Here is a 26,471-nt window from a genome sequence, read left to right as displayed (position 1 = left end):
AGCCCCCTGGAAAGACAGACAGACAAGCCTCCTGACTTGTCCAGTCCCCCCCCTCCCGCTGTTACAATAAAAAACCCTGAATCGCATCATCGTGGCCCCACCCCCTGCTTCACAATGCCAAAAGTCTCGACATTGTGTAGCGGGGGGCGGGGCCAAAATGACGCGATTCCATGTGCATGCCCCCGCTTCGCCCCCATTGCAGTGTAGTATCCCCAGCCACGCCCCCCTCTGCAGCGCCACATCCCCCTGCTTGTCCGACCTAGCTGGCAGCCAGAATGTTAGCAAGCCTGGGTTTTCGTGTGACATATCTGACTAAATTCACATTGTGAATTTAGGGAAATATCACAGGAATTTATCAAAAATCCCTTGCAGGGACAGAGTTTGCGATAAAGCTCTATCACTGCGAATCCCATCTGCACTCTTCTCCCTGTATTTTTCGGGAAATACTGCAGCTGCCGGATAATACAACCACCACCCCCTCACGATTACCATGCACTGTGACCCTGGTCAGCTTTTCTATGGGTCATAGTGACCAGGGTCACAGTGCAAGAGCCGGGAGACCAGTTGACCGGAGCCCCAGAGGACATCACCGGAGCTCCAATCACCGGTCGCTGGATGCAGGCAAGTCGTGTTTTTTTACTTTTTTTGACTGTACCCTACCGCAAGCACTGCGAGCAGTTCATTGTAAAATTCAACCAGGTGACGTGTACTATGACGCTGCCTGTTAATTATGCATGCCCCTGAAACGGTGTTGAAACACTCAGGCACGCCTGCGTCCGCAACTCCACTCCCCCGTTACTACTGCCCTGTCCCTGTTACCACCCACAAACTGCCTCTCCTGTCACTCATTCCACTGGGCTGTCTTTGCAGGGCGAGCGAGCACATCCCGGTCGCTCATACTAGTTTGTGCATGTGCACTGCGAACTATACGCATGCGCACATTAGCGAACATTGGCCCTCATTCAGAGCCGTATGCTCTGAGCAGAGCGCACGCTCTGAATGAGGGCCGGCCTCCATGAAAATGGAGCATCCTTCTGGACGCTCGTATAGCTGTGGGTCACCACCCACAGGCTATACGAGCGTGCATTTTGATGGCCGCGATGGTCGAGACCATCGCGACCATCGAAATTGCGAGCCGGAGCCTGCGGTTGAGGTTTTCAGCCGCTCGCGAGTGGGTCTGAATCAGGCCCATTGCCAGCAACGAGTGAGCGCTTGCTAGCGAGCAGGTCTGAATCAGGTCCTTAGTGCCAAGGTAAGTTACAGTAAGGTTCTCAATTTTAGACTTGGCACTACGTATGGCTCTATTAGTCCTGGCACCAAATATGGCGTATTGTAATAGACTTTGCTCAAAGCATGGCTCAACTCTGCATATTTAACAGCACATATGGTTCAAATTTGTACATCTGATGAAGAATCCTATTTATAATACGATGGGAGCTATTGTGAACACTGCATGATCATACTAATCATTGCTATATTATACGATATGGAATGAAGTAATTTAAATATATGGATATTAGTATACAAAAAATAGACTTACAAAATGAAATTGCAGAATTTAGTACAGCATATGCTTAACATCCTTTGCTCCCCTCTCCTGTGTTTCAGAGGTGAATTGTCAGCAAACCTACCTATTAGATACCAGTATTTGTGTTAGTATTGTAGCTAGTGTTAGATTGGGGCATTAAGGGCCGACCAGGAAGAAAGAATGCTAAAGGTGATGTTGGACTGCTGAAGGGGTGTGGCCAGCTGCCAGAAGTGCGGAAGGAAACAAGAATAACTTCCTCTCACCTGAGTGATTTAATTATTAGCTCCCAAACTAGCCCAGCATAAGAGTACCCTCATCCTACTTTAAATGAATAGACACTACCATTACTCTCATATTAAATATTAACCACCATAAAAAAAACTGGCACTAGATCACCCCATCAAATAATTTATATATTGCACTGTGAAATGACTAACTCTATCCTTCACTATTTCATTAGCAGCCCCCTTTCACCCACCCTTAACTTATTTACTTCTCTTGAACTCTACCATAAAATTAACATTAAAGTAAATATACATCCGTCAGCCATAACATTAAAATTACTGACAGGTGAAGTGAGTAACATTGATTAGCTCACTATAATAGCACCTATCAAGGGGTGGGATATATTAGGCAGCAAGTGATCAGTCAGTACTTGAAGTTGATATGTTGGAAACAGGAAAAATGGGCAAGCGTAAGGATCTGAGCAACTTTGACAAGGGCCAATTTGTGCTGGCTAGATGACTGGATCAGAGAATCTACAAAATAGCTGGTATTATAGGGTGTTGCTGGGATGCAGCGGTTAGTACCTACCAAAAATGGTCCAAGAATAGACAACCAGAGAATCAGCAACAGGATCATGGGTGCCCAAGGCTCATTGATACATGTGGGGACTGAAGGCTAGCCCATCTAGTTTGATCCCACAGAAGTGGTAGTGTTGCAAAAATTGCTGAAAAAGTTAATGCTGTATATGATAAAAAGGTGTCATAACACACAGTGCATCACCGCTTGCTGACTAGTCAGAGTAGCCATGCTGATCTCACATTTGGGGTCTTGAGATCTGAGTCAGGACCCGTGGACTAGGCTGGCAACTCATAGCGTATTAGTGGTGGTTGAATCAGAGGTCTACACATGGGTGAGACCAATATGATAAATGCCTGGTCCATTCAGAAAGGTCAGTAACACCTGGAAGGCTCCCAGTCTGTCTCTGGAACCAATTAAGTGGAACTGAACCCCTTACCCTACATATAGGGATAAAGGAACCAGTGTTTGAGAACTCAAGGAACATAGCAGTGAGTAATACAGATAATTGGTAGCCCGTCTGGAATCTGCTAACAGATGCTGCAAACTGACTACCAGAGCTTGGTCACTTGAGCCTGAAGCCTCAAAGAGGAATCTACTGTAGATCCAGGACCCAGTCCCCCGCAACCAGAGTGAACGCTGGAGCAGAGACTCAATACAAACACCAACAATCTAAGAAAGGACCCTCAGGGCAACAACCACCATTGATAGTGGTACCGAAGAGCTACAACTGCAGAGCAGAAAGGTAATCTAAAGTATAAGTGAAAGGACAGTCCACTTAAACCCACAAGGAGCAGGAGAGTTGTACCCAGGGGACATGCTTGTAGTTAAGATCACTCTAGGCTGAAGACTTGGCACTCGGAAAAACTAAGAAAGAAAGGAGACTTCAGATTACTATGTAGGCTGGAGTCAAGGATAAGTCACAGGGCTGGACCGCACTTTAACTGGATAGGAACCAAAGGTTGAAGACATAGAACCAGAAAGGATCCAGAGACTTGAACTGGACTGGAACCGGGGGTAACACCGCTGACCCATCGTGGAACCAGAGACTGGAACTGGATAGGGACTGGAGGTAACAACAGCTGAGCCGAGTGGAACCGGAGGCTAGAACCAGGATGGGACTAGAGATAATAGTAGATTAGCCAAAGTGGAACTGTAGGCTTGAACCGGAATGAGACTGGAGAGAACAGCAGCGTAAACGGACTGGAACCAGGGGCTGAACCAGAATGGGACTGGAGAGATCGCAGCTGAGCTGAAGTTGAACTGGAGGCTCTAACCCAGAATGGGACCAGAGATTACAGCAGCTGAGCCGTAGTAGTACCAGAGGCTTCAACTGGAATGGGACCGGAGATAACAGCAGCTGAGCTGGAGTGTTAGGGAACTCACCTTATAGTGTCGGGATTGGGACTGTCGGGATGCTGCTGTTGATATTGTGAAGTTGATATGTTGGAAGCAGAAAAAATGGGCAAGCGTAAGGATCTGAGCGACTTTGACAAGGTCCAATTTGTGCTGGCTAGATGACTGGATCAGAGCATCTCCAAAATAGCAGGTATTGTGGGTGTTCCTGGTATGCAGCGGTTAGTAACAATCAAAAATGGTCCAAGGATAGACAACCAGAGTTGACCTGATCAAAGTCAACATGGCTGCACCTTTGACTCTGGCCTGACAGTGCTCTGCGACAGAGTGACCACACAATTAAGCACCACCGCAAAGGGTAAGCATGACTATGTCCCGGTTTTGTGACAGCTGACCCCTGTCCACTACCAAAAGTGCCTATCATGGGCACAAGAGCATCAGAACTAGACCATAGAGCAATGGAAGAAAGTGCTTGGTCTGAAGAATCATGTTTTCTTTGCCTTCATCTGGATGGCCGGGTATGTGTGCGTCCATTACCTGTGGAAGAGATGGCTCCAGGATGCACTATGGGAAGAAGACAAGCCAGCGGAGGTAGAGTGATGTTCTGAGCAATGTTTTTCTGGGAAACGTTAGGTCCTGCCATTCATGTGGATGTTACTTTGACACGTACCACCTACCTAAACATTGTTACAGACTAAGGGCCTGATTCAGAGGCGCACGCTGTTTGTGTGCGCTAGCTCAGTATTAGGGCGTTTTTTTTTTCCGATTCGGCCACCAGGCCGCTCGCAATGCTGTGGGTGACCACACACAGCCTGGCGATGGTTGTGATAATAGCGACCATCAGGCTTGCGTCGAGACCCTGCGGGAGGGTCTCGGCTCCCGCAAGCCTGAGTGGACTTCCTGCTCTAATAGAGCAGGAAGTCCACTACTGACATCACGAGTGATGTCAGTAGGGCCTCCCACAAACGGCATGCGTTATTAAGGGAACGCCTGCGTATGTGCAGCCACCCCCCCTCCCCACCTACAAAATGGGGTGAGCTGTCAATCAACATCTACAGTCGCCCCGTCTGGTAGTGAGCCCCGGAGTGATGGAGCTGCCGTCGCTCGCTGGGGCTCGTGCATGCGCACGCCGGAGGCGGCGCATGCGCAGTAGGGGAAAATCGACCCGCTTGCGAGCGCACTGGGTCTGAATCAGGCCCTAAGTACACCCCTTCATGTCAATGGTATTCCCTGATGGCTGTGGCCTCTCTCAGCAGGATAATGTGCCCTGCCATACTGTATTGCAAATATTGTTCAGGAATGGTTTAAGGAACATGACAAACAGTTTCAATTTCCCAGTTCTCAATCCAATCGAGCATCTGTGGGATGTGCTGGAAAAACAAGTCAGAGCCATGGAGTCCTCACCTCGTAACTTACAGGACTAAAAGCATCTGCTGCTTAGTCTTGGTGCCAGATACTAGGTAACTTTTCTCTACAGCGCATGTGCAAATCTCTGGGAAAATGGCGCCACATTATTTATTTAGTGATTTCTGTAACGCCGATGCAGGACTTTGAAGAGGTGAGTATAATAAATGTATAATAAATGGGTGCAGGGTGTGCGGCTGCTGCACTTATTATACAGACGCCAATGGTCTAAGTATTCTGATCCTCATTACACGTAAGCAGTGTGTAACTTATCAGATAGCTAAACCAAGTCCATCTCTTAATCCACAGACAATGAAATTTCTGGAACTTTTATTAATACTGACTGGAATGATTGTCTATATAATAAAGCTGTGGTTCTGCAGAGTAGATCACTGTACATGTGGTAGCAAATAAAATAAGATAGAGATAGATTGTGCGGTATTAAGATATAAGCCTGTAGAGTAGTGGAGACTTAACACAGCTCCTGTCAGCAACTCATACGGTTGGCTGTATTTCCCCTTCGCGCTAGGGACCTGGAAGTGACGTGAGTGAGGGCGGAAGTGCAGTTCCTGCCCATGACAGCCAGCTAAAGAAGAACTTTGTTCCCACTTACACAAGTTTGTTGTCCCCTCGCGGGCTCGCTGCGCTCGTCACGCTTCAGGCACGGTGGTTTGCTGCGCTTGCCACATGGTTATATTCCCCCTCTATGCCCACTTGGATGGCAGGGAATGATGCTGGACACTGGATGATGACGTCAGGGTCCTCTCGGTGAAGGGGATTTAGACATTACCCAACTCATACACAGAATAAATGCATAGTAAAATAAAAATGGAGGATTGCCCTGTCACCATGTCACATTGACCTGTCACATGGTAAAAGTTAGCTAGGCATAGGAAAACAAATGCAGATCTGCACAGAACAGAGTAAACTTAACCAGCAGAGTGCAAAATATAAGCTTGTCACCTAAAATCACTATCAACACTATATGATACAATACTCCCCATCTGATATCTGTAAATATCACTGTTTAACTTTTCAAACACAAAAGGAAAAGAAAGACAAAATCATTGTATTGCATGCATAACAATTACACAAGATCCATATGATATATAAGAAGCACAATTTCTGTAATTGGTCTAACGAATGTCTTAAGGGGCCTATCCATTACCTGATGAGGAGGTTTTGGTCGCATTGTTCATAAAGTCGAGTAATGGACAGCCGGCAAGGAACAGGGATGCGTGTGCACGCTGGGTCCTTGCCGTCCCCAACTGTCTACTGAACATGCCCGTCAACCTGACGACACTCGTCAGGTCCGACATGTTCAGGGATAGAAGGTTGGGCTCGTTCACTGAATGATGTTCAGTGAACGCCGTTCAGTGCAGGCACTGCACCTCGGCGACATGAAGGTCTGAACGCTGGACGTAAGTTGTAAGTTGGTACAATTAGATTGCAATTTGCAATGTTTTTGTAGGGTAGTCAGTTACTCATGCTTCCAACAATTCCAAAAGGTATTATCAAGACACTGCACCTGTTTCCACTGTCGTTTGTACAAGATTTTATCATCAGATTCAGAGATTATCAATTTGAAAGAGTGATTCATCATCTGGACGTAACAAGAATGTTGGACCTGTTAACCAGGTCAGAACCATCAGAAGTGTTGCAGGAACTGACCTAGTGGCATGATCGGCAGAGTTTTTATCTGTAGACACATAGGGCCTGATTCAGACCCACTCGCGAGCACTATCCGCTCGCAAGCGGGTCGATGGTGGCCCAGTGCACATGTACACGACAGAGCTTGCTCCGTCGTGCGCATGCGTGAGACCCGGATAGCGACAGGCAAACCGTCGCTCCGGATCTCGTACCAAAGGGGGCGTGCTGTCGATGTTGAGTGATGTTGACGCTCTGACAGAGGTGACCACCCACAGCTATAGCGAGCGGCCAAAATGATGGTCGCGATGGTCAAGACCATCGCGACCATTGGGCTTGCGACGAGACCCTTGCGGTAGGGTCTCGCTGCCGCAAGCCCTGGAGTGCTTTTGGCTCTATCAGAGCCAAAAGCACTCCCACTGACATCACTAGTGATGTCAGTGGGGCCGGCCCCAGACGGTAGGCGTTCACGCCCACCAAAGGGGGCGTGCTGTCAATCACCATCGACAGCACACCCCCTTTGGTGCGAGACCCATAACGACGGCTTGGCCGTCGTTATTCGGGTCTCGCGCATGCGCACGACGGAGCCGCCTCAGCGCTCGCGAGCGGGTCTGAATCAGGCCCTGAGTCCTGGTAAAAAATGGATCAGTTTTAGCTGGCTCTAATTCTAGCAACAAATCTCCAAGTTCTTGTCATTTCTGATTATCTGTGTTTGAAATTTTGGGAAAGTTTTTAGCTTTGTTGTTTGGGCTTCTACAATAACTTCTTGGCTACCGTAACACTCTTCAAGTCGTTTCTATACTAGTTTGAGTCCTATTGAGGAATTATTCACATTGACTGACGTATTCTGACTTGCTCCCCAACCACTTTGCTTAAAGATCAAATTCTTCGCTTGCGGTGATGTTCAGGTCATTGTTTGAGTTCTTAAAGCTGGACCTCAACAATCTGTAGTTCTCTGTACGGTCATCAAACTTTGTAAGTCCTGTGTTAACTAGTTCACAGCGAACCATGAATTTAACAAAGTCTGTCATCTCTGGTTTAACAGCCTGTGTATGATTAATTGTATTTAGGATGTTGTGATTCAATGTATCACTTTGCTTATTTTGTCTGATGAGTGGGGCAAGTTTCTGTTGATCAGACATTTGCAGTCTGTAAGAAGGTTTTTGTTGTTGAAAACAAAAATAGCGTATGCTTCAGCTGATCTACACTTGGTAGGTGAGCCTGATTAAGTGATTTTCCATTTGAGAATGTTTGTAAATCATTGCAGAGACTGTCAATGTGCCTGTTGGATTGTATCTTTAAAGGTTCAGCATTTACAACTGGTTCCTCATTGTCAGAACAGGGGAAGCTCCTGTGCTTACTGGTATGACTTAGTACATATTCTCTGGTGCATTTATCAGGGTCTTCTGAGATAATTTGGCTACTTAAATTCTCTCTGCTATCTCGGTTTATGGCTGCTTCAAGGACGTCAGCCTGTGACACAGCAGCAGCTGCTTCTTTCTCTTGACGCAGTGCATCTAAACTGACTTCCAGACACGCTTTTTCTAACTTTAATGCAATCTCCATTTCTTAATAAGAGGCTCATGCTTTTGCAGCATCAGTGTCTGCACTTGCTTTGATGGTGGGAGCGCTCATTGTGGACATGTTAGAGCGCAACAATCTTGATTTTTTTTTTTTTACTAATGGCTGGATGAACTAGAGCGTTGGGGCTGAACTTCCCTCGGGCAGTCTAATTTAGTTTCAGCCTCTTTGACTGCATTACATTTAAGACTGTCACATCGCTGATCAATGTCTTTCTGTATGTTACGTTCCTTCAAGCTTTCTTCCTCATTTGTTTTAGTTAATAAGGTGGAATATTTCTCTGACTGCAATCTATAGGTCAGATAACTGGACCTGAGTTGATCCCAAGTATTTTGAATTTCTTCCTGATCACTCCTTACATTTGACACCTTAATCATATCGATTTCAGTTCTATCCCATGCTTTTTCTAGTCTTTCTTAGTATTAATTTATCTCACTGATGTATTTATCTCTGGTCTCTTGAGAATTCTTACCATATACGGATAGGTTTAGTGCCATCTTGGGCCTACGGGTGTTGTGATGGGATTTCATCATCTGCATTTTGAGCAGTTTCTACATTAGAGTTACAGTCTGCCATGATGTGGAGTTTCCAGGTGTATGACTGTGATTATCAGGATACACACACTTAGTTGAGTTCTGTGTGGTGAAACTGACTGTGACAACACATCTTAGATCCGAGATCAACTGCACGTGACAATGAGTCCAGAGTGAACTTGTAGGAAGTTCCGGCTGTATGGATGTAGTCACCGGATTGGGGATCTGTAATGGGTGAGGTTACACCAGCCTGGCTGTAAATCTGTGAAGCTTGAGCCCGCAGAGAGGTTATCTTCTTACTATTCTCACCCTCGTTACACGTAAGCAGTGTGTAACTATTCATATAGTTAAACCAAGTTCATCTCTTAATCCACAGTCAATGAGATTTCTGGAACTTTCCAACTTTTATTAATACAGACTGAAAAGGCTGTCTATATAATACAGCTGTGGTTCTGCAGAATAGGTCACTGTACATGTGGTAGCAAATAAAATTTGATATAGATAGAATGTGCGATAAGATGATATAAGCCTGTAGGGTAGTGGAGATCCTGTCAGCAACTCATATACAGAAGGTAGTGTCTAGATGCCCTTCACGGAGAGGATCCTGACACCATCAGCTACTGTCCAATGTCATTCCCTACCATCCACATGGACATAGAGGTGGAATATAATCTTATGGCGAGCGAGGTGAGCCATCGGACCCGAAGCATGGCCAGCAAACAAGTTTCTTCGTTAGGTGGACTTTATGGGCATGGAATCACACTTCCTCCCTCACTCACGTCACTTCCAGGTCCTTAGCATGAAGGGGAATAAGCTCTATCATACACAAAATAACTGCACAGTAAAATAAAAAGGAGGATTCAACCCTACGACCTGTCACATGGTAAAAGGTAGCTAGGCGTAGGCAAACAAATGTAGATATATGAAAGAGCGCTTGTAAAACAGTGTTAAAAATGAGAGAGAATAAAAAAAGGTATAAGAATAAACGAACAAATAAATTAAAAAAATGGTAATTAAAAGAAAATATGCTTAAAATAATTAAAAGAAAATATACATTGGGGCAATAAAGGAAAGGTTAAAAATACAAATCATGAATTGTGGTAATACCAATAAGCTGCGAAAAGACGAGATCCCCGAAAAAGTATCGCCGATTGCGAATTTTTGCCTGTTGGAAGCTTATCTCCGTATTCAATTTCAAATAGTTTCCGCGTACGCGAAAATGCAATGCAATGTAATAGGCGAAAAAGATTTACCTCTGAATAGTAGGAGAAAAAAAAGCGCATTTTTTTTTATTTTGGGGTGCAATGGTGGGGAAACCACTCAGAACCCTTGGAACAGTCCTCCAAAGGATAACTGCATCAAAAAATAACTAAAAAAAAGCGAGGAGCACCCCAAAATATTATTTTGAAAATGGAGGCAAAAAAGTACACAGTTGGGGTACAAACATAAAAACTAGCGAAATAGACTTTTGGGGGGTCTGCAAGTATGGGGGAGATGTTTTTTTGATTGTAGGTACTTGCTTAAGGTGCGTGTTTTAAGTTTTTTAAAACTTCACTTTAGCGACTTTAAACTATGCTTGCACCCATTTTCAAGTACCCCAAATTTGACAGGACTACTTATTTCCACCAAAAAAAACTGCTTAATGCTATTCTTCACCACTTGTGCAAAGACACTAATTAGAAACAATTGACACTACTTAAGTACCACAAATAGCTTCATTAGGGCTTGGGGGGTATCAGGCTGATTTCCCCAAATCTGACAGCACTTTACGCCCGCTTCACATTTGCCTGGGACGCGTTTTCCCATCTTTCGGAATTGAATATGGCGAATGGCGGGGGCGCGCACGAAAAGTTGTAGCCAAAACACGCGATGTAGGCGAAAAGTGCGGCAGGCAAAACTTTATCGCTGGTGTGAAACTAATTGAATACGGGCCTATGTATTTATAACTCTTTAGCGTATATTTGTGGACCGGGGCAGCAGGGGGTGTAGATGTAACTTGCTTTGAGGCCGGCTGTCACTTGCTCAATATATGGAGACACTAGGAACTCCTAACTAACTTGACAAAGTGCATCATTGCATGAAATGCGTCGGGTAGTGGGAAAGCCGATAGACACCGAACTGGAGACTGGAAGTGCGACTGTGACCACTTGGTGGACGGGGACGCAGGACAACATCGCACTGCTACGAGGAAAGGAGAAGTGACCACTGCCAGGAGACAAAGGTAGGATTAGAGCAAGTTAGTTAGGAGTTCCTAGTGTCTCCATACATCGAGAAAGTGACATCCGGCATCAAAGCAAGTTACATCTACACCCCCTCCTGCCCGGCTCCACAAATATACGCTAAAGAGCTATAAACACATAGTGGTATTACCACAATTCATGATTTGTATTTTTAACCTTTGCTTTACAGCATTGCCCCAATGTATATTTTCTTTTAAGTATTTTAGGCATATTTACTTTTAATTATAATTTTTTTACTTCTTTGTTTATTCTTTTATCCATTTTTTATTCTCTGTCATTTTTAACACTGTTATTCAAGCGCTCTTTCATATATCTACAACTAGGGATGAGAGGTTCGGATTCCGTGGAATCCAAACCGCTCCGAACAATGAGCCACTGCTTGGGTGTTCCCGTATGACTCGGATCCCACTTCGAGGCCGAACGTCATCCTCCGGACTTCGGATTCTCTTGAGACTTGTATGACGTTCGGCCTCTATATAAGGCGCCGCACCCGGTACACGGCACCTTTTGTTAGTCGGCACGCACGCTGTGCAGAGCTCTGCAACGTTGTCAAAGGACTCCAGAGACTCCATTGGCTGTGCTGTTAAGTGACTGTAGGGTAGGAGGAACACTGCACGCTGATGTATGCTGCGCTACTCTGCTAATTAAAGTGGCTGTAGTAGCCTGTGTCCAGAGTCCAGACTGCATGGGCTGTGCTGATGTATGCTGCTGATTAAAGTACTGCCCATCTGCTTCAGTGTAAAAAATATATATATATTTATATATTTTTAAAGTATAAAAAAAGGGAAAAAAAATAATATACAGTAAGTTCATTTTTTTTGCGCTGTATCCCACTGTGTACTGTTACTGTATTCAAGCACCGTGACTCCTTGGGCAATAGCCCACTGTGTGTATAAGCAGTAGCACCGTGACTCCTTCGGCAGTAGCTAACTGTGTGTATAAGGCTATAACCACTATGACTGCTTGGGCAGTAGCCCTCTGTGTGTATGAGCCCTGTGACTCCTTGGGCAGTAGCCCTCTGTGTGTATAAGCACCGTGACTCCTTGGGCAGTAGCCCTCTGTGTGTATAAGCCCTGTGACTCCTTGGGCAGTAGCCCTCTGTGTGTATAAGCCCTGTGACTCCTTGGGCAGTAGCCCTCTGTGTGTATGAGCCCTGTGACTCCTTGGGCAGTAGCCCTCTGTGTGTATAAGCACCGTGACTCCTTGGGCAGTAGCCCTCTGTGTGTATAAGCCCTGTGACTCCTTGGGCAGTAGCCCTCTGTGTGTATAAGCCCTGTGACTCCTTGGGCAGTTGCCCTCTGTGTGTATTAGCCCTGTGACTCCTTGGGCAATAGCCCTCTGTGTGTATAAGCCCTGTGACTCCTTGGACAGTAGCCCTCTGTGTGAATAAGCACCGTGACTCCTTGGGCAAAAGCCATCTGTGTGTATAAGCCCTGTGACTCCTTGAGCAATAGCCCTCTGTGTGTATAGGCACCGTGACTCCTTGAGCAGTAGCCCTCTGTGTATATAAGCACCGTGACTCCTTACTCCTTGGGCAGTAGCCCTCTGTGTATAAGGCTATAAGCACTGTGACTCCAAAATGCAGATTACATAATTCATTAATGTTGGTATAAGTGACATTTTTTTTGCCTATCCAGGTTATTTCAATTAAGTGTAAACAGCAGGTAGTATGTGGCAATCCCAAATTGTTATTGCATTTATTATTATTATCTTTACTGTTATTATGTTTCTTAATAATATTATTTGTATTATATTTTTTGCAGCCCCTCCTAATGTTACTAATGTGGTTATACATAATGTAACCGAGAGCTCAATGACTGTTACATGGACAGCTCCCACTAGTGGAAATATTACACAGTACATAGTAGCTATCAATAATGGATCAGACACGGTGAATAAGACTACCGACCGTACTTCTTATACAGTAAATGATCTGCTTCCGGGGGTCATCTACAACATAACTGTATACTCTGTGAATGTAAATGGAACTAGCATCAATGGCGTCTCCGAGGCAGCAACAACACGTAAGTGAATGTTTATTCAAAATATATCTAATTAACCTTCCATATTTCACTTATAATTGTGCCATACAAATATATAAATCTCCTTCATTGTCTGACAATGATTCATTCCAAAGTTTGAGGCAAATATTTATGATACTGTCACACAGAAAGCAATATGTCTAGGGTCACTTACTTAGTTCAAGCAAAGGTATGTGGCACACCTATATAATACATATAAGGTATGGATAAACCATTGTATGTCATAATGGTGGCTATACCGTTTCAGCGTCAGCATGTTTTCAATACAAGGAAAATGCAGACGTATCGCAACTTTTTTCGGGAGTTTAACGGCCTGCGTCCCCGTACACAAAAAATGGCTCCGCAGTCCCCATCAATCATTCTGTGCAACCATAGAGTTACTTAGCAGTCTGATAATCGTTTGAGCTGTGAATGATGTTGTGTCTTTGTACGCAGATGCTGGGATTTGCTAATCTGCCGGTGGGCGTCTCAATACAAATCCCGGCGGCTGCTACAATTGCATATTTTCACACAGCTGCTGTGTATGAATTTTCAGCTGCAGTGGCTTTAGCGCACAACTTTGAATCAGGCCCATATTTAATTTGGCTGATGACCAAGCACCTAGGCTGGCTGAGGCCGTTGGTCATCGGGATTGTCCTGTCTCACTGACTTATACCTGTCTGTTCCACATTGGATTTTGATCACGTTGGTTGCTACCCCTTAAAAGTTTTTTTTTTTCCTTTTTTTAACTAACAATTTTATGAAAACTTGGTGACAACCAACAGTTCTTGTTGGTTGACAGTAGGCACAATTATGTTGCCATTTTCAGCTAAATAGAAGCATGGCCGCTTACGCTCCCTTAGAAAAATAAAGAAAGAGAAACCACTCAGCCTGGTGCAAATCCGTGTGGGGATTTGGCACGATCAGTGTGATCGCCCCCCATCCCGACAGCCAGAGGAGACTGCTGCTGCGTGTGTTGGGCTGCTCCAGCAAGCCCAGGCCCACCAGATAATTAGTACCCGTCCACCTACCCCCTCTCATCACCCATGTCTAGAAAACAGGAGGTCTCAGAAATTGCAAGTAAGGACCTGATCACTGTACTTTCTTACTAACAGATCACATTTTTAAATACTACAATGTTGTAGGCCCAAACAGTAAGCCTTGTCTGGGTAATAGCTGCTAAATCAAAACAATGGTGTAGTTTAGCGAGCAAAAAAAAATCTAGTGGCTTTCATAGAGAATTGGTGGGCAAAGATGCTGACCTCTACCAAGCAGAGATTGCTTAGAAACATTTTTACAGTGTGCCTCTTACAATACTGCAGTATTTTCTGTACAACTGCCAAGGATGGACAGTTTGACCATTAAAATAATTTGAAAAAAAAAAATTTAATTGTACCACAGATTTGGGGGCCTATTCATCATACCTAAAGTTTCTCATGAGGTAATTAGGTTTAGAACTCACATGGAGTTCTACCTAATTACCGGAGGAATTCATCATTCCTCCTCTCCATAACTATCTATTCCGAAAAGCTGTCATTTTTGCGATGACAGCATTTCGGGAAATAGATAGTTATCCCTGCCTGTTCTAACTTACAGCAGCTGGAAACAGTGCTGCGCATGCGCTGTTACATCTGTAAAACCAGTGCATGCACAGCACTGCCTACACCTGCGGTAAGTTTGTGTGTACCCCTCTCCCCCCTCCGCTCACCTCCCCCCCCGTTCAACACTCACCTGCCCGCGCAGCAGCCTCCGGCTCCGTCTGCTATGCTGTCACGTGTTCTCCCAGCAGAGCACAGTACTGTTTAGAAAAAAATATATATATATTTTTTTTCTAAACTTTATTGTGTTCTGCCTGGAGAACACAATGTCAGCATAGCAGACGGAGCCGGAGGAGAGACCAGAGCGCCGGAGGAAGACACCGGGGGACCTGCCCAGCTGGAAGCAGGTAAGTGTTACTTACTATACGCCACCTCACAGTGGCGGATAGTAACACCATCAAATTCCGAAAATACATAATTTTCGGAATTTGATGAATGGCATAATTTCCATATCCCCATATTAATGTACTAATGTATGGGGAGTGTGGAAATTAACGCAGGGGGACTTAGCAAGGAGATATCAGTGATATCTCCTGTGCTAAGTGTGTTAATGAATACTAAAATAACATTAATTAAGGAAAATGTCCTCAAAAACGTTATTTTAGTGTTGATGAATGGGCCCCTTGGTCATATAAATATTGCAATTTCACTAACCTCCATATCTAAGAAAACTCATTGACAAATTAATTATGCCTTAATGATCCAGCAGTATAGGTAAGATATGTATATTATGGGTCTCTCCCATAATATGGTCCTGTACTGATTTACCTAATGACATGACTCTACCTGTATTGTTTGTCCCAAAACATGTCACCAGTCTTGTATTGACTTTCCCCAATATAATGACCACCCTGTATTGATGCTCTAATGTATATGCCCCCCCCAATACTGATGCTCTCCCAAATCTGCCGTCTTGTATTGATGCTCACCCATAACTATCATGCCCTTATTGTAATGAGCCACCCCACAGCATACTGTATGTGTGGCCCCATTCAAAAAAGTGAAAAAGTGAAAAGAGATAAAGCCAATAAATAAACTCTATTAATATATCTAAAAGTTTTCGACTGGCATGAACACATTTTGCATTGAGTGTCAGACAAAATGAATGTCACTTTAACCAATTATAAAAAGTGGCTGTTTGAGACGAATGCAGCAAGAATATGAATATGTATTTAGGGCCTCATTCAGCTTGGATCGCAAGTCTACAATCGCATGCACACCCGCTCGTTGCGAAATTATGCAAATGAATGCGATCGCAGTACTATACTAAGACGCCCAACTACTGTATAAAGCCGCCCACTTCCCATTACATACATCTGCAAGTCAGCTAAAACATCGGTAACATTAGACCCATATGCACAGTTGTGGTTGAGCTGACCCTGACTCACAAACTGCGAAACTCCCTATTGCCATCTAGATCTTTGGCCACGTATGCTGTCGCAGGGACTTAATTATGCACTCCCTTGTAGCTGCGTTCAAACGCCAGTTCGTGCCTTGTCTATTTTAATTGGTGTGCCAATATGGTGATCTCATAGCACTCAGAAGCCAAGGTATATACTGTTTGTATGCTTTATACCTGAATATATACTGCTGATAAAGCTTGCGGCTGCTCACCCGGTCACTGGTGGCGCCGAGTCCCAGCGTAAAGGGACCTCCGCTCCTGTAACACGGCCCCTCCACAGGCCCTGGATGTGGGTGATGCGGGTATAATCCACCGCTACCTCGTGCTGCTGTGCACCGGATACTGCTGTACAGGCTTCCTGTTTCCGCGTTCAACTTGCGTGTCACTGACACCCGACCCTCTGACACGTTTCTCCGCCCAAACAAACAAAAATGGCAGCTGCTCAATCAATCTAGCAGTACTAATCAGGTGCATGAAAGGGAGGGGTCAGACTAAGTAGAAAAAGGAGGGGGATTTAACCCCCTATTGTACCTCAGCACACTGAATAATACCTGCAACAATATATGAAGACTATATGGTCATAGAAATTCAGAGATATTAGTTGCATGCATTTGCAAATACATGGGAGGCTGCTGGGCCACGTCACGGCTTCTCTGTTACCAGCAGTCCCTAACACTAAGGGGTTCACGTCCAGGGCGCAGTGCACCCCAAAAAACGTCCAGCCCAGGACCCCCCCAGGGCATCACACGAAAATGGAAAAAGAGTGACAGTGCAGTGTAAAGTATAGCTGTGTGTGAGTAATCATTAAGTGTGGAATGAGAGGTTAAAATATATGTGAAAAAATACATGAATAATAAACAAACATAAAAGGTGATGTGAAAAGCAACTATGTGTATTAAGTGGTGATGCCCTGAGGATGCCCAGCCAGACCAGTCCCAGGGGCCCTACACCCAAACGCTCACCCCAAATGTAAAATATACCAATTATAAGGCCTCATGATAAAGGCACATATATAATTTTGTCAAATGTAAGGCCTCATGATAAAGGCACATACATAAATGCATCCAAATTGAGAGCCAGCTTACCTGGGAGTCACCCCATGGAACTCCAACTAGCACTACTAGAACCAGCATGCCCTACTAATGCTGGCTCCTTCATGCAACTCATAACAAACAAACAAAAATGGCAGCTGCTCAATCAATCTAGCAGTACTAATCAGGTGCATGAAAGGGAGGGGTTCTAGTAGTGCTAGTTGTTCCATGGGATGCCCTGGGGGGGTCCTGGGCTGGACGTTTTTTGGGGTGCACTGCGCCCCGGACGTGAACCCCTTAGTGTTAGGGACTGCTGGTAACAGAGAAGCCGTGACGTGGCCCAGCAGCCTCCCATGTATTTGCAAATGCATGCAACTAATATCTCTGAATTTCTATGACCATATAGTCTTCATATATTGTTGCAGGTATTATTCAGTGTGCTGAGGTACAATAGGGGGTTAAATCCCCCTCCTTTTTCTACGTTTCTCCGCCCGCAAGGCCAGCGGTTTCTTCAGATCCCTCTACACAGCAGCACGAGGTAGTGGTGGATTATATCCCCATCACCCGCATCCAGGGCCTGTGGAGGGGCCGTGTTACACGAGCGGAGGTCCCTTTGCGCTGGGACTCGGCGCCACCAGTGGCCGGGTGAGCAGCCACAAGCTTTATCAGCAGTATATATTCAGGTATAAAGCATACAAACAGTATATACCTTGGCTTCTGAGTGCTATGAGATCACCATATTGGCACACCAATTAAAATAGACAAGGCACGGACAGTCTGGAGACATCCTCCCTCAAAAAAGGTAGAGGAATCTACTTAGTGCATGCATGAACTTAAACTTTCTATCGTCAGATGATAGATGTGACCCATAAACTTAAACTAAACTTAACTAAAATAAACACACGAGACCAAGTTATGCCGTTTAAATAAATTGGTCAGCTTTATTTGGTTACAAGGTAGGTATGGTGTAGGAGACGTGTGTAGGAGAAAGAACGGCTTATAACCAGCGTCCACTTGTCTTAGGCCAAAAGTATATCACAACTTGTGAGGGCCAACTATCCCAGACAAGGGTAGGGTGATCTTAAAACTTGCAAGGGCCAACTATCCCTTTCAGAGCAAGTGATGCGGCCCCAACACCCATGCCAATGCACCATTCATCCTGCTCGGTCGAGAGGTGCCGCTGACCCCAATAGTGTGAAATCAGCCTATCAGTGCATTGAAGGGGTGTGCACCACTATTACTGCCGCAAGATGGACACTTCAATATTGCCGGTCTTTCCCTGCTATGAAATAAAGCCGACACAAGACACAATAGGGTAGGGAGGGTGGGAGATCAAATTCAAAGAGGCAGATTTTACCACAGCAAATTCCGTACACCCTCTCACTTAACACGCCCCCTAACCTATCGCCCTATCACATCTGCCTACCTGCTGTCAAACAACCAAACATCTTTAACTTTATTAACCCCTTCTATCCCTGACTAGAAGTTTATGTGCCCTCGGTTCTAGCCCTAACCTCCGTTATATTTGTTTCCATCAAAATCGCTGGTTTATTAACCTTTCGGCTTACCAACAAACCGCTGAACTGCACTTTCTGATACTAATCTGCTCAACTAACAACCTCATTGCTGCTATAATTAATTTTTTATATAAATTAATTATTTGAATTAATTCTGTTGTGCTACTAAAGCTATTTGTAAACCCAATGACTAGGAACTAGCAAATAGGATTGGTTTATTGTTTGTTTTATTATTTAGCCTCCATTTAATTACACAAAGCAGATATATTTACTGGATTTTTCATCACTGCATTGAAACTTTTCTTGTTTCTACTTAAGTGGAGGAGCAGAACAATTACATTTAGAATAATTTATTCGTTAGTGCTGATTTAAGCGGTGACGTATTACTGCTAATAAAAAAGAAAAGCGAAGTCATTTATTTGTGACAGTCAATGGCTCTGTCACTGGTAACACCATTCATACCAGCCCTGTTTTCAGAATATATGCATATTAAGATATTATTGCTTTACTTTCTGTTAGTGTGTGCTGGGATACTGGGATGCATTTGATAAATCCTGTATTTTTGTTTCCTCAGGACCATCCCCTGTCTCTGGCTTCGGTGCCTCTGTTAGAGGGATGAATTCTGTATTTCTTAATTGGACGATCCCTAACGATACTAATAGTAAATCATACACCTACAATGTGTTAGGGCAGCCAGGCAATGTGAACATCACCAATATAACAACCAACTTTGTACAGGTGACTGGACTGTCACCAGGAGTAAACTACAAATTCACCATCTACACTGTGACCTCAGATCGAGTGCGGAGCGCTACAGCTCCGGAAACACAAAGAACAACAAGTAAGTCCATTACTTTTATTGTTAATTGTTCAATTGAATCTCACCCAGTTCCATCAATATACAGCAAAATAAAAATATAGTAGAAATATGAATAATTCCTGTTAGATAATGCAATTTTGAACCTTGTGGTGGCATATTTAAAGGGCGTTAAACTTGTAGCATTGTGCAGTGCCGGGTTGGTCCAAGAAGACACAATTTGCCACGAATGGCGATATCTAGTACCTGTACCACAAACTTTAACAGGGAAGTGGCAACTTCCTGGAGTCCGATCTACTCTACTGGGAGTGTCGGAGATCTCCCTGAAATTTGGGAGTTTCCAGGACATCAGACATGTAGGGTAAACAAAAATAAAAGGAAAATGTACACTCCAGCTGCATTAATGTGATGCTATAAAAGAATGAATAATGTTAGAAGAGAAGAGCAACGTGTGTAGCGGAAACAGAGAAGTCAATTTGAAATATACCTAAAGAAAAGAGTCCCACATTTCTAACCAACCTGTGTAGTACAATTCAAATATAGAGATTCTAGTGCTAGCTTGGCCAAGTCAGTAAGCTCCCCACCAGTAACAAGGTGATCTCTATTTGAGGGAGACGTAACACTGAACTATGGGCCTGATTCAGAGCCGCTCGTAAGCGGCCGTTCGCTCGTTCGGAGCGATGTTTTCACATCTGCGCATGCATACGGATTTTAATACGCGTGCGCGAACCAGTCAGTGCGGCCAGAAATCATTTGTTCACTATATAGCGAGTTCCTGCTATTATGAGTGACAGAATGAGGCGTTTGTGGGTGGTAACAGGGGAAGGTGCTTGAAAACGGGGAGTGGAGATCCGAACGCAGGCGTTCTTAAAGGTCAAAACGGGCGTTTTTAGGGTGTGCATAATTAAAACAGCAGCGTCATCGACCACGTCACTTGGTTATTTTATAGCCAGAACTGCTCGCAAGATTGTGGTAGGAAAAACCAACCACAAGAATAGCGAGCAGTTCATACGCTGTTCGATGTACTCGATTAATCTATTAAATAGCGGACATGACGTATGATGCGAGCGGCCAGGGGGCGTTTTTTACAAAATAGCGGCCGCAGGTTTTGTTCGCTCGTTCAGACATGGAGGCGTCAACAGACCGCAAAGAGCGAACGGTTCATTTGAATAGCCACCCCCTTTTTCTGAACGAGCGAACGCTAATTGCGTCCGGCTCTGAATCAGGCCCTATACTCCAACACCGTGCAATAAGGTTTTATAAACCTAATAAAAATCAATTCAGTTGCAAATCTTTAGGCAAGGGCTAAGTCTCCCAGAATTACAAATGTGTCCTCATACAGTATTGCTGCATTTGCTTCTTGGCACATCAAGTCCTGTGCGACTCAGATGGCACTGAGCGTCTTTTCCACTTGACATGTGCAATCGGATGCAACAAAACCGCTTCACAAGATGGCATTGATTAATGCGCTAAGTAATTAAACCACGGGGACTTTTTCTGGATATCAAGTTACCACTCTTGGCTGCCGCTACAGCTGCTGCAATCCCTTTCATCCACTCGCCGTTGACATGTTGCTCCCGCTGACCTGGCTCCACTAACATCGAGTGGCTGCTGTCTATGTATCTGGGGGAGTGTGATTCACTGGGAACCTGCACCCCTCCGCTGCCACTGTTCCGGGATATCACTGGTGATTAATATCTTAAGCGGAGGTGAGGTGCATTCACGGCAGTGAGGCAGAATATATTATCAGCAATTGGCTAACAAAGGCATCCAAATATCCCTGTTCCATATCAAATGAATCTATAAAAATATTCTGGATTTTTGAGAGACTTTGGTGGACTGCTTATTTTTTTATATATATATATATATATATATATATATAATATATATATTTCCTATAGAGGAAGTTATATATATGTATATTTATATATATATATATATATATAGAAATATATGTGTATATATATATTGTAATGTTGTGGGTTATTAGCTCAGTAGATGGGTGTCAGTGGTGCAGTGTTTTAGTGCTCAAATGAGGGCCCATGCAGCTTTTCCAGGTAAAAGAAATGAAAATGGTACTTTAATGTCAGCACGAAAATAACAAATGCCTAGCCCAATCGGGGCAAGTAACTCACTTCTTGAACCCTTACCACCAGAACACAGCTAATCTGTACATGCAAAGTCTTTCTCACATGAAATGTCCAAATCTTGGTAGCTCCCCTCTGCCATATGCAGATCTGGACTGGCCTTCTGGCCCACTCACAATTTCAGTCTCAGCCCTGCTTCCTGCAGGGTAACACAGGCTCTGGCCTGGCTTAGCTGGCTGCCACAGCTCCACGAGGTTCTTGTCAGAGGTTTTAGGGATCTCCCTGCATCCTTCAGTTCTGACTCTGGCCAACACTGGACACTTTTTAGCGGGGGTGTAATGCCACAGCCAGGGTACCCTTTCACCTGGTCCCTCAGGCCAAATCATTGACACCCAGGGCCGGATTATAGGGGGAACAACAGGGGTGGTCGTCCCGGGCCCCCACACCTAAAGGGCCCCCACACAGCAGCAGCAACTGCACAAGAGCAGGCACCGTTATTAAGCCCCACCCACCTCATGGCAAAATGCCACGATTCACTGGTTAATCAGCTAGAGGTGGAGCCAGTATGATGCATTTCCATTACAATTGTGCCATTTGGCTGCGGCCCTTTCCGATTGACCCGCGAATCGCGGCCAAAGCTGCGAGGGGGGTGGAGCTTAATAACATGGTGCCTTCCTGCCAGGTCCCCTCCCCATCCACAATATGGTGCAAGGTAAGTGTGTGTATGTGAAATGTGTGTGTGTGTGTGTGTGACTTGTGTGTGTGTATGTATGTATGTTTGTGTGTAATGTATGTGTGACACATGCATGTGTGGTGTATGTGTTTTTCTGTGTGAATGTATGTGTGTGTAAGTATATAAATATTTGTGTGTGGTGTATGTGTATATATAAATATTGTGATATCTTGGGGGTAATCAGCTCGGCAGAGGGTGGATTGGTGTAGTGTTTAGGTGCTTAATGAGGGTCCACACACAGCTTTCAAGTAAAACAAATGAGATGGTGCTTTACTTCCAGCAGGGAAAACAGTTACAAAACAAAGGACCAGAAAACAATAAACAACCTAGCCCTTGTTTAGGGCGTCTGACTCACTTCTTGAGCCCTCTCTAATGTAGTGCAGCTAGTCTGCCAACAAAGTCCCTGCCTGCTTCTTGCAGGTCTATCGCCGGCTCCAGCCTGGCTTGGCTTGGCTTCCACAGCTGCACAAATACAGTTAGTCCTGGTGGCCTTCCCTGTATCATACAGATATAGGCCCTGGCTTCCTCAGCCTGCAGCATCACTGCTTTAATGTCACACAGTCTGAGAGTTTGTGGACCCCCCTTGCCTCCTGCAAGGTCCAGACACAGGCCTCCTAGCCCCCAATGGCTCGCTCAGCTTCACTGGGCTCTCTGGCTGCCACATTCCCACATAGACTGTTTCCCACGGCAGCCTGACTGGTCTGCTTTTGCATCGGCCCACACCTGAGCTCTATCCACAAGGCAGCAATTAGGCATCTTCCCACAATACTTTTCTAGTCTGTGTGGGGGGATCTCCCCTGCCCCACACAGAATCTGCTGCTCACCAGTGCCACCTCTGGTGACACTGCCACAATATATACAATTATATTGATAGGGGCCCCCACAAAGTTTTTGCCCCAGGGCCCCCTAAAACCTTAATCTGGCCCTGTTGACACCTGACTGCTAGTCAGCCCAGGCTGGGCATCCCTGGGGAGGCGGAGACCCCACCAATAAAGGGGCTCCCCCTCCTCACCTCTATTAACCTTGCAGTTCCTATCATAGGATATAATGTACTGGTTCCCACCACAGTCTTCAATGACGCTTTCCCACAATTGAAGTCTATGGGCAAAGTTTGACAGACAAGCTGACCACTCAGAGCCAATCAGCGGACAGTTCCAATGGAGGTGCCCACTGATTGGCTGCCAGCTTCTGTAACGATAGGAGTCACAAGTGTTCTGCTCATTCGCGCGGAGGAAGTGTATATGTTAACGCATATTCTTCCTCCTGTCCACCTTGGTTTCGGGTGTCCGTTTTTTTTTTTTTATCTGCTTGGATACCTACTTGGAATGAAGAGGGTGTGATCTACACTAGGATAAGGTGAGTATGGAATTGTTTTTTACAGGTGTCGTGGATGCTAATGGACAAGTGGACGTAAATGGCTACAGGGATTATAGGTGAGTATGCGTTAGTGTGAATGTGAGTGTGCATGTGTGTTTTAAAAAAAATACGGTGTGTGAGTCTTGTATTTATTTTAATATTTCTTTTGCAGGTGAACTAGAGGTACAAGCGGTCCCTTAATGCCCTGCATGCTGGTATTTGTGGTTCTCCAAGTACCAGCATGTGGGGGAGGCTTGCTGGGACCTCTAGGTCTTCAGTAAAAGACAATAATTATGTTGCAGCTCTCGGGTGGATTGTGGGTGCAACCCATATTTAGGGAATTGACGTGATCTATACCTGAGGCGCAGAGTCTAATGTGCCAGCGGTATTCACCAGGGACCCTTGCAAGAAGGTATGGACTTGGCTGCGTCTGACACACAGGTTTCGTCCCTCAGGCTAGGTTTCCCTATACAAGTGCTGGTGAAGTCTGGATGGAGTGCAGAAGACTTAAGCGTAGTCGACAGGCCGGGTCAAAACCAGACAGACGAAACGGTACCAAGGAGCAGACGTAAGCGGGTCACAGGGAGTAGCCGAGGTCAAAACCAGATGCCAAATGCAGTACCAGGGGTCAGACGAAATCTGAGTAACAAACAAGCCAAGGTCAGGAACAGAATAACAGGAAATACACTGGAACGCTGGAGTAAGGTAGAGCCTATACTCTGGTGCCAGAGACTCCCTCTTATAGGGAGAAGTTAAAATCTAGCGCCAAACGTGACTTCACGTTTGGCACTCCTGTCCCTTTAAATTCTTCTGCAGGTCAGCGCGCGCGCCCCTAGAGGAGCCGCGGCCACCTGCACTAACAGCAGCACTGTGAGGAGGACTCGGAGCGGACGTGACAGCAAGGGCGCCGGGGGCTCCCCGCCCGCTGCCCGCCGCCGATGGAGATCCCAGTGCTGCCAGACCCGGTAAGTAAAAGCCGGTGTCCGGTACACTGTGACAAATTATCATTTTATTGTTTTTACACAATCAACCTGGCACCCACCGCCCAGAGGTGCCGAGGATACCCCCAGGCTATAAGCCCAGGTCTGGGGTGCCCTGGAGAGTGGGAACCTTTTTATTGGGGGGTCTTCATCTCCCCAGGGATACCTGGCCTTGGCTGACTGGCTGTCAGGTGTCAATGCTTTGGCCGGGGGACCCGGTGTAAGGGTACCCTGGCTGTGACATTGCACCTCCGCTAGAAAGAGTCCGGTGCTGGTTATGGAAAATACAGGGAACCCCTACACATGTTTTCCCCTGTATTTCCAGAACTAGGACTGGCTCACTGAGCCTGTTGCTGGTTGATGAAAATATAGGGGAATCCTTCGTTTTTTTTCCCTCTGTATTTTCACAACCGGGACAGGCTCAGAAAAGCCTGGTGCTGATTGTGCTTTTAGTGTTGAACCCCACATCATTTTTTTCTTTTATTTTCTTTAAATTAAAAAAAAAATTTAAGCACAGAAGCGTGCATGGATTTCACGGATCTGTGTCACTTGCACACCTGGTCATACTAGACTCGCTAGCCTGTTATTTTTCTAGATTTCGGTCCGTTAGTGTGCAAGTTAAACACTCGCACTCTATTACATTGCCCGAGTTGTATCCTCACAATGGCAAAACATCTGGATGCGTGTTTTGCCATTGCGAGTTGTGGGGGTGTGAGAAACATGTGAACATGTTCTCGCACCCTATTACATAAGGTGAGTTCTAAAAATGTATAACCCTATACTCGCGCATTTTCCAAACTCGGACCATTAGACTCAGTTGCACACAGCAGGGGCAAATGTAGGATTTAATGTGTGCCTAATCATTAAAGAGGGCATAATCAGCACTTAACCATCTATAATATATGTCATATGAACTATAGTGTATGTAATAATTCTGACATATACAGGACCAACGATCACAGTAAGCCATTATCTGTGGAATTAGTACCATCCTGTCTGAACTGAATGTTTTTGTTTCACATGTGGGCTCGATTCCAGATCATTTGAGCAAGTTCGGGAATCTGGGGGAGCAGCAAAAGAACCTTGCACTGCCCTGGACATATATGTACAGATTGATCTCCTTATGTACAGTACTGGATAGTGTATTAATAATTCCAAAGGAACTACCTTGAAACAAGGACCAAGATTGCAAAACACGTAATAAAGGGTCGAGGGTCAAATTAAAAAGTAGGGGGGATAAGGGGCATCCCTTTCTAGTTCCTCTAAACATTTGAATAGGGTCAAATAAAAGACCATTTATCAACAATTTCGTACGAGGAGCAGTGTAAAATATTTAATTATATTAATAAAGGAAGAGCCAAAGTCTCGCAGTTGTAATACTGGATAGAGGTGGGGCCACAAAATGTTGTCAAAAGGCCTTTTCGGCATCTAAACTTAATAGCATATTGGAAGAATGGCCTGGCGTGAAATATAAATCCACAGCTAAACGAACATTTCAGACTATACAGTATGTCTCCCAATGGTGAACCCAGATTTATGTGGAGAGAGAAGAGAAGGAATAATATATTGTAAGTGAGCGGCAAATATTTTAGACAAAATTTTGTAGTCTTGATTTAAAAGGGTGATTGGTCTATAGTAGGGGTGAGCGGATTCGGTTCTACACGGTTCCGTTCGGATTAAAAAACCGAATCTTATTGGCTATCCAAAACCAGTGACAGCTGATACCAAATAAGATTCGGTTTTAAATCCGAACGGAACCGAGTAGAACCGAATCCGCTCACCCCTAGTCTATAGGAATTACGAGAATCTGGGTTTTTATGAGGTTTCAATAAAAGAATT

The 26,471-nt window shown here is 44.9% G+C and overlaps 1 protein-coding gene across 1 annotated transcript in view; it reads left to right on the top strand.

Annotated features, from left to right (window-relative positions):
- Nucleotides 1-26,471, top strand: part of PTPRH (protein tyrosine phosphatase receptor type H) — a 157,262-nt gene that overhangs the window by 19,889 nt on the left and 110,902 nt on the right. Inside the window, exons 5-6 of the mRNA XM_088450970.1 lie at nt 12,854-13,114; nt 19,234-19,500. Of these exons, the coding sequence (XP_088307096.1) occupies nt 12,854-13,114; nt 19,234-19,500 (528 nt within the window). The remainder of the gene's footprint in view (nt 1-12,853; nt 13,115-19,233; nt 19,501-26,471) is intronic.

The sequence above is a fragment of the Taudactylus pleione genome, unplaced genomic scaffold, assembly GCF_031769625.1.
Source record: "Taudactylus pleione unplaced genomic scaffold, aTauple2 ptg000535l, whole genome shotgun sequence".
In the NCBI taxonomy this organism is placed as follows: Eukaryota; Metazoa; Chordata; class Amphibia; order Anura; family Myobatrachidae; genus Taudactylus; species Taudactylus pleione.
This window is presented reverse-complemented; position numbering and strand designations above follow the sequence as displayed.